General features: G+C 34.8%; 2 protein-coding genes across 2 annotated transcripts; one reads left to right on the top strand and one right to left on the bottom strand.

Moving 5' to 3' along the window:
- Positions 1-2,332: 2,332 nt before the first annotated feature.
- On the bottom strand, positions 2,333-4,785 carry LOC107721855 (zinc finger protein 2-like). The gene is made up of 2 exons (XM_016530027.1): positions 4,324-4,785; positions 2,333-3,545 (listed from the first exon to the last, which is right to left on the bottom strand). Exons 1-2 carry the CDS (start codon positions 4,612-4,614, stop codon positions 2,388-2,390), a joined length of 1,449 nt encoding a protein of 482 aa, XP_016385513.1. The 5' UTR covers positions 4,615-4,785; the 3' UTR covers positions 2,333-2,387.
- A 3,546-nt stretch (positions 4,786-8,331) lies between these two features.
- Positions 8,332-11,025, top strand: LOC107721927 (eukaryotic translation initiation factor 1A, X-chromosomal). The gene is made up of 7 exons (XM_016530158.1): positions 8,332-8,500; positions 9,045-9,128; positions 9,246-9,349; positions 9,657-9,707; positions 10,218-10,299; positions 10,435-10,526; positions 10,678-11,025. The coding sequence occupies exons 1-7, from the start codon at positions 8,485-8,487 to the stop codon at positions 10,681-10,683; spliced, it is 435 nt and encodes a 144-aa protein (XP_016385644.1). The 5' UTR covers positions 8,332-8,484; the 3' UTR covers positions 10,684-11,025.
- Positions 11,026-12,088: the final 1,063 nt, after the last annotated feature.

The following is a 12,088-nucleotide window of genomic DNA, read 5'->3' on the forward strand; positions in this document are numbered from 1 at the left end:
CATGGTCAAGTCAAGTCAAGTCACCTTTATTTATATAGCGCTTTTAACAATACAGATTGTGTCAAAGCAACTGAACAGCATTAATTAGGAAAATAGTGTGTCAATAATGCAAAATGACAATAGTAAACACTAATTTTCCAGTTAAAGACAGTTCATCATTGAATTCAGTGATGTCTTCATTCAGCTCAGTTCAGTTTAAATAGTATCTTTGCAATCATTTGCAATCAAGTCAACAATATCGCTGGAAATGAAGTGTCCCCAACTAAGCAAGCCAGAGGCGACAGCGGCAAGGAACCAAAACTCCATCGGTGACAGAATGGAGAAAAAACCTTGGGAGAAACCAGGCTCAGTCGGGGGGCCAGTTCTCCTCTGGCCAGACCAAACCAGCAGTTCAATTTCAGGCTGCAGCAAAGTCACATTGTGCAGAAGACTCATCTGGTTCCTGTGGTCTTGTCCCGGTGGTCGTCTGAGACAAGGTCTTTACAGGGGAATAACATCTGTATCTGGTGTTCATCTAGTTGTCCTGGTCTCCGCTGTCTTTCAGGGCTGTAGAGGTCCTCTCTAGGTGCTGATCCACCATCTGGTCTGAATACGTACTGGATCCGGGTGACTGCAGTGACCATCTGATCTGGATACAGACTGGATCTGGTGGGTTGTTTCAGGGTTGGCATCATCTGAGGTCCTCTGAGGGGTTGGCATCATCTCTTCTCAGGTGTTCTGGATCCAGACTGAAGCTTGTGTAAATCCTAGTTACATCCCGTGGCAAAAACAGAGAAACAAATAGGGACATAATTAGCGTAGCTGCTGTTCCAACCAAGCAAAATTGATTTGTTTAGCCCAAACTAAAGAATAATAATGTGCATTTGATCAGATATAACTGCAGTACAAGATTATGATATGCATTATTTGAATGCTTGGCCAAAGAGATGTGTCTTTAATCTAGATTTAAACAGAGAGAGTGTGTCTGAACCCCGAACGTTATCAGGAAGGCTATTCCAGAGTTTGGGAGCCAAATGCGAAAAAGCTCTACCTCCTTTAGTGGACTTTGCTATCCTAGGTACTACCAAAAGTCCAGAGTTTTGCGACCTTAGGGAGCGTGATGGATTGTAGCGTGGTAGAAGACTAGTTAGGTACGCAGGAGCTAGCCCATTAAGGGCCTTATAGGCAAGTAATAATATTTTGTAACTGATACGGAACTTAATAGGTAGCCAGTGCAGAGACTGTAAAATTGGGGTAATATGATCATATTTTCTTGACCTGGTAAGGACTCTAGCCGCTGCATTTTGGACTACCTGTAGCTTGTTTATTGAAGATGCAGGACAACCACCTAGCAGTGCATTACAATAGTCCAGTCTAGAGGTCATGAATGCATGAACTAGCTTTTCTGCATCAGAAACAGGTAACATGTTTCGTAACTTTGCAATGTTTCTAAGATGGAAGAATGCTGTTTTTGTAACATGGGAAATATGTTTTTCAAAAGACAAGTTGCTATCTAATATAACACCCAGATTTTTGACTGTAGAGGAAGTAACTGTACATCCGTCTAGTTGCAAATTGTAATCCACGAGATTCTGTGTACTGTCTTTTGGTCCAATAAGTAATATCTCTGTCTTATCCGAGTTTAATAGGAGAAAATTTTTGGTCATCCAATCTTTTAAATTTTTAACACGTTCTGTTAGCTTAGATCATTTAGAAGTTTCATCTGGTCTTGTTGAGATATATAGTTGAGTATCATCTGCATAACAGTGGAAGCTAATCCCGTATTTTCTAATAATATTACCAAGGGGCAACATGTATATCGAAAATAGCAGAGGACCTAGGACAGATCCTTGTGGCACTCCATATTTTACTGGTGATAATTGAGATGACTCCCCATTTAAATGAACAAAGTGGTAGCGATCGGACAGGTAGGATCTAAACCATCTTAAAGCCTGCCGTTGAATACCTGTTATTTTAAGTGTTTTTAAGAAATGCATCTTACAAAGGATTTGTCTTATGCACATAAATATGCACATAAAATGTTTTACAATGTCTAAACATTAATAGCAGCTAAACATTATTACTAATTCCACAGAGACTTACACTTTCTACATGATAAAGACAATCAAATGTATGTGCTATTATATATTGTTACTTGTTCTGTAAAGAAATACAGAAATCTGCCTACAATATACAATACTTAGTTTAATTAACTGTGTAACTAACATTTAAACAGAATTAGGCCCTTAGGTTCAACCATAAGCCTGACTAATGAAAGAAAAGCGAATGAGAGTTTTCGCCTTGAGTAAACTAAACTCTTTTTTTCAGTAATGAAGCAACATAAAAACAAAACTATAAAAAAGAATCATGCCATTTATTATATAGTACTCGTTTAGACTGAGATCTCATTATGTGCCAGAGCTGTCCTTGCTCTTCTCCTTCTCTTCATGATTATCTTGGCAAAGTTCCTTTCCCACAACCACATTTTCAGACTCCACATCTTCGACTCTTAATGGATCCACTGAACTGCCAGACAGAACTTCCATCTCATCTTCGCTGAGCGGCTCCATCCCGGCCTCTTCCTGCCTCACGGTCACCGAATCGATTCCTTCCTCAGTGCTATTCACACCGGCAAGACTTATTTCAGTATCGTTTGGTTGGTTCTCAACAGACTCATCAGGCTGCTGCTCGGGAAGGCTCTTCTGCTCATGGGTGAGCATGTGTGCCATGTAGCCTCGCAGTGAGAGGTAAATTTTGCAGATGTCACAGTAGAACGGGGTCATCACGTTGTGTCTGTCCATGTGTTTGACGTAGCCATTGACTCTTAGGAAACTCTTATCGCAGGTCTTACACAAGAGTTTCTCTCCTGCATGAGATGATTTGAGATGCTGAATGAGGGAACCTCTGAACTGATGGCTCTTTTCACAGATGGGGCAGATGGACGCGAGTTTGGATGAGTGATGTTTCATGTGAGCGATGAGAGCAACTTTGTAGCCAAAACGTCTGGGACATAAGTGGCATGTAAACGGCATGATCGACTCTGCATCCTCGTGAACTTTCTGGTGAGCTTTCAAAAAAGCCTGATCGGGGAAGCCCTTTCCACACTGTTGGCACATGAACCTCCCTTCGGGATTCTCCTTAGTGTGTATGGCTCGATGCCGCAAAAGGAGACCCATTTTATTAAACCTCTCCCCACAAGTAGAACAGATATAAAATTTTTCTTTGACTTCAGATTTGGTTTTCTTTTTAGAGTGATTAGCCCGTCGATGCTTCATTAGGGTGCGTCTACTACGGAATCTCTGGCCACAAGTTAGACAGTTGATGAACTTTCTGGCATGATTTTCTTTAACCCTGAAAATTACAGTTGAGGTGCCATCCTCAGTAACGGACAGCTCACTCTCTTCATATTTAACACTCTCATCCAGTGAGGAGTTCTGCTCTTGTCCAGATGTCATGTTGGTACTCAGCTCATATTCAAGAGGCTCCTCTTTGACACAAGCAAGTGAAACAGCCTCAGAAATGGCAATTTTACCTGTGTCATCTTCCATGTACTCATCTTCTGCTTCCTGTCAGATAAAACATAATATAGTATAGCATTACATATAATTGTTTATAGATGGACAGGCAGACAGACAGACAGACAGACATATACACATTTAATTTATATTACATATAAAATAATTTAATGTAATTGTATATTAAATGTAATTATATATGTATATATAAACTATGTACTATACATTTATTTACATTACATAAATTACATATAATATTTTGCTTACATTTACATAAGCAAAATATGTATTGTATTGTGTGTGTGTGTGTAGGAAATTATGATCCGCACTCACGAGAACAATCTTCTTTTTTCTTTTTTGTGTGTGAAACATCTTTTAATATATTAAATACATTTTATTTATATATTACATAAAATACATTTAATTGTGCATTAAATGTAATTATATATTATATATAATAAATTGTGTAATTTATATAAGCAAAGTAAATACATATTATAAATAAATATTTTAATATGAAATATTGATGTTTAATTATAGAATGTAATTACATTTCATTTATATATTATATACAAAACAATTCAATGGAATTATATTATGTATGATTAAAATATGTGATTTATATTAAATAAATATTATAAAATAAGCTAATTTAAATAATATAAACATAAATATAAACATTTAACAAAGCAGGGTTGTTTAATTACATATAATTACATTTCATTTATATACTATATATAGAGTAATTAAATGTAACTGTACTTTAAGTGTAATTAAATTATATATAAAGTATGTAATTTATATATAATAAACAAAAGAAATGTCCTACTTGTATCTCCCTTTCAGTCTCAGATGATCGATCAACAGTATGTAGTGTAGGAACAGCATCCACACTTAGTATCATGCATGTGGCGTAACCCAGATCCATTTTGAAGTAGTTCTCCTCAGAGAAATGATTTCCGCACACCCGGCATGAAGAGGTCGCGTTTTCCCCATCATCTTTACTGTCTTCAATAAACTTTAACCAAAGACTGCGTCTTTTCGGATCCTCGGGTAACATATAATGAATAATGATGTCCGATCGGTTCGGACAACCACCAACCACACATTTGTGTAACATAATGTTTACGATGTGATTGGTTTGAGCTTTAATATGGAATTTTTAGACTATATAAACAAGCTGTTAGATTGCTTACAATCCCTTGATCATTATAGATCATTCCACTTTAAGACGTTTTAAATATAAAGTACGGGGAAAGTTGTTCAAAACAAACCGCAATCCTGTTTCTTCAGATGTCTCGCACGTTAATTATGTCGCCACCTACCGGATAGGAGGACAAGATTATTATTAATTGATTCGTTTTTATATATCATTATCACCTTACCTCGTTTACCTTGTTTTTTAACATTTTATTTATTTTTATCAAGCTCACCTTGCTTTAAAACTGTAATTTTATCCTTGTTTACATATATACTTTTAGCTTTACAGAATAGATCTGTACTTTTTACTTTTCTCTTTAAAAGTAAAAAGTTAATATGTCATATTAAATTTATTAGGCTATAATATCATCATATCATGTCGTATCAGATAATAATAAATTAGATTTAGCCCACTCCTCCTGAGCTGATTGCGATTGTGAATAAAGTTTTGCGCTGTTGAACGAGGCAATCTGCAGAAGAAATGGAAATAAACAGAGAACAAGGTATAAAGGAACATCCAAATATTAGGATGGAGAAAGGGCCTTCTAATGAACATCTTGATGTGGAATTCTCACTAAATGAATTAAAGAGAGCTGTTAGAAGAGTTAAAAAAAACTTCACCAGGAAAGGGTGAGATATGTTATATGATGATCAAAAATGTATCTGATTTTTCTCTGAACTTTTTATTGCGTCTTTTTAATAAAGTGTGGAGATCAGGGAGACTTCCTTCTTCATGGAAACACGGGGTTATTATTCCTATATTAAAGCCAGCCAAGAACAAGCATAATGCTGACAGTTATAGACCTATAGCATTAACGTCAAATTTGTGTAAATTAATGGAACGTATGATTGTGTGTAGATTAAACTATATGTTAGAAAGGAAAGAAATTATTTCACCACATCAGAGTGGATTCCGTAAAGGACGAAGTACATTAGATGCTGTTCTTAGTTTAGAAACAGACATAAGAAAGGCTCAAGTTAATAAAGAGGTGGTAGTAGGCATCTTTTTTGACATTGAAAAAGCATACGACATGCTTTGGAAGGAGGGGCTGTTAATAAAGTTTGAACAATTAGGAATTGAAGGCAGAATGTTTAACTGGATTAAAGATTTTTTACTTAATAGAACTGTTCAGGTAAGGGTTGGGGCTTCATATTCCAGGATATATAAAATAGATAATGGTACTCCACAAGGAAGTGTGTGCAGTCCAGTATTGTTTAATATCATGATAAATGATGTGTTCCAAAATGTCAAAATAGATATAGGAAGATCTCTCTATGCTGACGATGGAGCGATATGGAAAAGGGGTCGTAATGTATCTCACGTGACAAGAGTTATACAATCAGCGGTTAATGAAGTGGAAAAATGGGCTAACAAATGGAGTTTTCGACTATCGGTGACTAAAACTCAACTAGTCTGTTTTGCGAAGAGGAATCATATCCCTGAAATAAAAGTGAAGTTATATGGACAAGTACTTGAACAAGTTAAAGATATAAGATATCTAGGAATATGGATGGATTCCAGGTTGACCTTTAAGATACATATTCAGAAGTTGGTAGATAAGTGCAAAAAAAGTAATAATATACTACGATGTTTAACAGGAATAGAATGGGGAGCTAGTAGGAAATCTTTACTAAGAATATATAGTGCACTGATTAGGTCAGCAATTGATTATGGATGCATAATTTATGGATCTGCTTCTAAATCCTTGATTAAAAAAGTAGAAACTGTTCAGGCACAATCTTTAAGAATATGTAGTGGAGCTTTCAGATCTTCTCCAATATCAGCCATACAAGTGGAGGTGGGAGAAATGCCTATAAGTTTACGAAAATTGAAATTAACTATGAATTATTGGATAAATGTAAAAGGGCATTCAGAATTACATCCAGTAAAGGACATATTGAAGGATTGCTGGGAATATGGGAAAAATAAAATCAAAAGTTTTGGTTGGACAGCAACTAGAGATGCTACGATTTTGGGTATTACAGAAATCTCAGTTAGTCCCTCTGTTGTAATATCGAATATTCCTCCTTGGTTGCTTCCTATGCCTCAAGTAGATTTTCATCTACAATATATGATTAAGAATGAGAAAACGTTATCTAAGGAGGTTGTTGTTCAACAATATCTAGATCAAAATTACTCTTCAATGCTCCATATCTTCACAGATGGTTCTAAAGATCCTACATCAGGAAAGTCAGCTGCAGCTGTATATATCCAAAGATTACAAGTCAACATTCAGAAAAGGATAACTAATTTTGTATCAGTCTTTACAACAGAGCTAATAGCAATTTTATTAGCTATTCAATGGGTGGAGGAAGTTAAGCCTACTAGGGTAGTCATTTGTACAGATTCCTTGTCAGCTTTAAATAGTTTAATAAGTGGTTCGGGCAACCACCAACGACACATTTGTGTAACTTAATGTTTACGATGTGATTGGTTTGAGCTTTAATATGGAATTTTTAGACTATATAAACAAGCTGTTAGATTGCTTACAATCCCTTGATCATTATAGATCATTCCACTTTAAGACGTTTTAAATATAAAGTACGGGGAAAGTTGTTCAAAACAAACCGCAATCCTGTTTCTTCAGATGTCTCGCACGTTAATTATGACAATGTCGCCACCTACCGGATAGGAGGACAAGATTATTATTAATTGATTAGTTTTTATATATCATTATCACCTTACCTCGTTTACCTTGTTTTTTAACATTTTATTTATTTTTATCAAGCTCACCTTGCTTTAAAACTGTAATTTTATCCTTGTTTACATATATACTTTTAGCTTTACAGAATAGATCTGTACTTTTTACTTTTCTCTTTAAAAGTAAAAAGTTAATATGTCATATTAAATTTATTAGGCTATAATATCATCATATCATGTCGTATCAGATAATAATAAATTAGATTTAGCCCACTCCTCCTGAGCTGATTGCGATTGTGAATAAAGTTTTGCGCTGTTGAACGAGGCAATCTGCAGAAGAAATGGAAATAAACAGAGAACAAGGTATAAAGGAACATCCAAATATTAGGATGGAGAAAGGGCCTTCTAATGAACATCTTGATGTGGAATTCTCACTAAATGAATTAAAGAGAGCTGTTGGAAAAGTTAAAAAAAACTTCACCAGGAAAGGGTGAGATATGTTATATGATGATCAAAAATGTATCTGATTTTTCTCTGAACTTTTTATTGCGTCTTTTTAATAAAGTGTGGAGATCAGGGAGACTTCCTTCTTCATGGAAACACGGGGTTATTATTCCTATATTAAAGCCAGCCAAGAACAAGCATAATGCTGAAAGTTATAGACCTATGGCATTAACGTCAAATGTGTGTAAATTAATGGAACGTATGATTGTGTGTAGATTAAACTATATGTTAGAAAGGAAAGAAATTATTTCACCACATCAGAGTGGATTCCGTAAAGGACGAAGTACATTAGATGCTGTTCTTAGTTTAGAAACATAATACTACCGGTTGGTTTATTTATTTATGGAAATTTTATTTTTATTTTTATTTTTTTGTTCCTTTTTCCCTCTTTCCCGTTAATGCTTCACACTCCAGTCCAGTTGGTGGCGGTAATACACCATAAGTTGGCTTGTCAACCGCCATAAAATCGTACAAGAAGAAGAAGAAGAAGAGGCATTCTGCGCATGCGTCTTTGTCAGCTTTTCTCGCTAGCGGCGCTGATCTACTCACAACAGCACGTTTGAGAAGCAAAATATTTGACATATTGTTATAATTCCCTAACGTTTCTGAACATTATACGACAGCCGTCGGCGTCGTTTAAAGAAAATGCCGAAAAACAAAGGTAAGGTGGTTTCTAAAGACAGTCGTGTGAGATGTTAGCCTTGAATTTAGCAAACAAGGTAACGTGAGCTTTTGCGTTTGATATTAAATGTAGCAGTTTATTGTCAATGTTTGATTTTTAATATTGGCAGTTGAATTCGTTTTTGGTTCTGTATTTGATGCCTTTACGTTCATAATACGAAATAAAAGCTGCTGTCAGGTAATGAAAAGGATGCGCTCGGGCGCTATGTGTGTTAGGCAGGTAACGTTACAGGGCCAGTTAAACGGATTTTGATCTTTACCTGCTATAAAATTATTACGTTTAATTATTAAGCATATATTTGTAAAAGGGATCATACATGCTAAAGTTGCCTGACAAATACACATGAAATTAACAATAGTTTAATATGTCTTTCATGTAACAGGTATTCTGCTCAATGTGTGTACTTTGCTCAGTCATTAGGCAACATTTTGTTATTGTCATAGGACTCTGTAGTGTGTTAATAAGAATGCATTTTTCCAAATGTATGATTGTATCTGATCGCATTTTATTTCTCTGTATCCAGGTAAAGGAGGAAAGAATCGGCGACGTGGTAAGAATGAGAATGAATCTGAGAAAAGGGAGCTGGTGTTTAAAGAGGATGGACAAGGTGTGTTGTAATACTGTTACATATAATGAGCGTTCATGATGTCATGCTGCCTTCACTTCAAAACATGATCTGCCTTTAGTTGTATCATTTTTCGAAAAAGCTTCTTCTATCTTCTAGAATATGCTCAGGTCATCAAGATGTTGGGAAATGGGAGGTTGGAGGCCATGTGTTTTGATGGAGTCAAGCGGCTTTGTCACATCCGAGGAAAGCTCCGGAAAAAGGTGCACTTTACAGATCCAGTCTGTGAAGCTTCAGACTGAATGTGGATTCAGCATTTCCATCACTTTGTGAATGAGCTTGGCTGTGTGGACTGACAGAAATGTTTAGGCCAATCCAGTCAATATTGCTTGATAAAACTAACTGGTGTAACATTTTTTGGCATGGAATTTTTGATATGCTGGAAAACTTCAGCATAGGACAAAATATTATGAATTTTATATTGTTCTTTAGCAATGTTTATATTGTTCTTTAAAATCCAAAGATGTTTGTCTTATTTGTGGTCTTACGTTTTTTGTTTTTTTTATGTAGGTGTGGATTAACACATCAGACATTATTCTCATTGGATTAAGGGACTACCAGGTTTGTTAAATATTTCTTAATTTAATATAATTATACTAATGTAATAAATAATTTAGCTACAATATAATTAAATATGATTTATTTATACTTATTAGAATAATGGACTACAGAGTTTTTGTTCAATATTTAATGTAATTGTATTATAATTTAATGATAAAATATAATAAAAATATAATTATTTATACTTGCTGGATTAAGGCATCATCAGGTTAAAATATTTCTTATTTTAATATAATTGTATATAATAATACAATAATGTAGCTCTATATAATACAAATAATAATATTTTGTGGTTTTAATATAACTAATAAAAATGTATAACGTTTTAAATATAAATGTCTTTTGTTAGCCTGGAAAGAAATTAGTTTACCGAATTTAGCCATTTAAAAGCTTTACTCTTTTAGTTTAAAAAGAAGATTGATGCTGCTGATGAAACTTCAGAGTTCTTTTATCCAAGGGCTTCTTATGGAGTTAATATCTGACATTTTAAATTCTGAAATGTCTTATCAGGATAACAAAGCAGATGTCATTTTGAAGTATAATGCTGATGAGGCTCGGAGTCTGAAAGCCTATGGAGAGCTTCCAGAACACGGTGAGTATATTTAATCTGAGAAACCTTCTAGATGGTTCTTGACGAACTGAGGTTCTTGGCTTGCAATATGCTGATCTTTTTGGTGCACTGTATTAAATGTCATGTCATTAAATTCTTACTGTTGGTGCCTTGCAGCCAAAATCAACGAGACTGATACCTTCGGGCCTGGTGATGACGACGAGATTCAGTTCGATGATATTGGTGATGATGATGAGGACATTGATGATGTAAGTACTAAAGTACTCTTACATTCATCTGAAGTTTAAGATTAATTCAAAAACTCGACGTTTTGATTCGTTCATTAAAATGGAGACATGATGTAAGTAGTCAGTGCATCAATCAGTGTTTTGTCCTGACAATACCAAATTCTTTCCCCAGATCTAAGAGGAATACACTGGGAAGTGAATGTTGAACTTGAAGTGACAATATCCTCACATCCCCCCTAAAGTCACCCCTCCATCATTATGTACACAGAGGCTCAAGTTTTTGGTTTCTCTGACTAAACACATGAATGCATTGTTACCTTCAATCAATTTTGTTATCTTTTAATGTATTTATATTGATTTCACATCAAGTGGAATTTAGTTACAGTACAGAATCTATGGATTCGCAATAAAAAGATAACCAATTTTATGTTTGGTCTTGCAGTCTGTATCCTAATAGACATGTTCAAAAGCTCTGTAAAAGTGAGTGAAACTCTTATGGTAAAAGCTGATACCTCTAAAACGTCTCTGGTCTTTTTGGAATGTTTTTGAAGTCTCTTATGATTTACTGGTCACACAATGATGCATTGTGTGATGCATTTGTTCAGAAAGCCTGTCTGGTTAGCTCTTTGTTTTAATCCATCCTAATTTTGTTTTGTGTTCTTGTCTACTTTAAATGATGATAATTGAATACTCATTTTACAGGGCTGCTGAATTTATGAAGGTAATTAATATTGAAGCTTTATGTAATACTTCACAGTTGTTACTTAGTTACAACATAATAGCTTGATACTAAACTACAGTAAACATCAGCAACAGAAATATTTGTAAGATGAAAATGGAAACGTTTTTTACTTTCTAAAATGATAGCTCACAAAGCAAATAACCAGAATGAGGAAGTATTTTTGTATGCAAATAGGCTACTTAATGCAAGAATTATGAGAGTTTATTGACTGTATTCTTGCAGACTGGCCCTTTTGAATGAGCATGTTGGTTGTTGGTTATAACCTGTTAATTGTAGGTGTATTGTTTTGATGAGCTTGTGATGGTTGCTTTTTGTTCTCTGCTGCTTTTGATTAGAAAACCTGTGATTTTGAAATAAAATTCAACAACATTCAGAATCCTAGAAATGTGTATTTTACGCTTTTGAAATGTCAGTCATCGTCCTTAATATTTTTTATTACTATACACCAGGTTTCTCCATCTTGTGGGGAAATAATTTTTTACCTCCAGTATTTATGAAATGTCCAAAATGATTATGTAATGTTTTGTTTTTGTTGCAGATGTTTTGAATTGTGTGGGTTAAAAAAAAAAAGCAGTATATTTATAGTAAGTGAGTGTCTAGCCATAGTCTTGAGTGATATTAGTCCGAGTTTGTTTCGGCCCATCACGTGTGTTGTAGTGTGAAAACAGAGGTAGTCTATAGCACATGCGTCTACATGCTTAGACAGATGTTAACACAGACTTGGAGGATAGTACTGTGGTGTGAAAATAGCCCATATATTCCGTAATGTCATATTTGGTTTGTTTAAAATTGTCCTTTAAAAATTCAATCACACTTCTCTAAATGGATGTCTATTCTAGAA

Source organism: Sinocyclocheilus rhinocerous, unplaced genomic scaffold (genome assembly GCF_001515625.1).
Source record: "Sinocyclocheilus rhinocerous isolate Xijiao unplaced genomic scaffold, SAMN03320098_v1.1 scaffold90, whole genome shotgun sequence".
Classification (NCBI taxonomy): Eukaryota; Metazoa; Chordata; class Actinopteri; order Cypriniformes; family Cyprinidae; genus Sinocyclocheilus; species Sinocyclocheilus rhinocerous.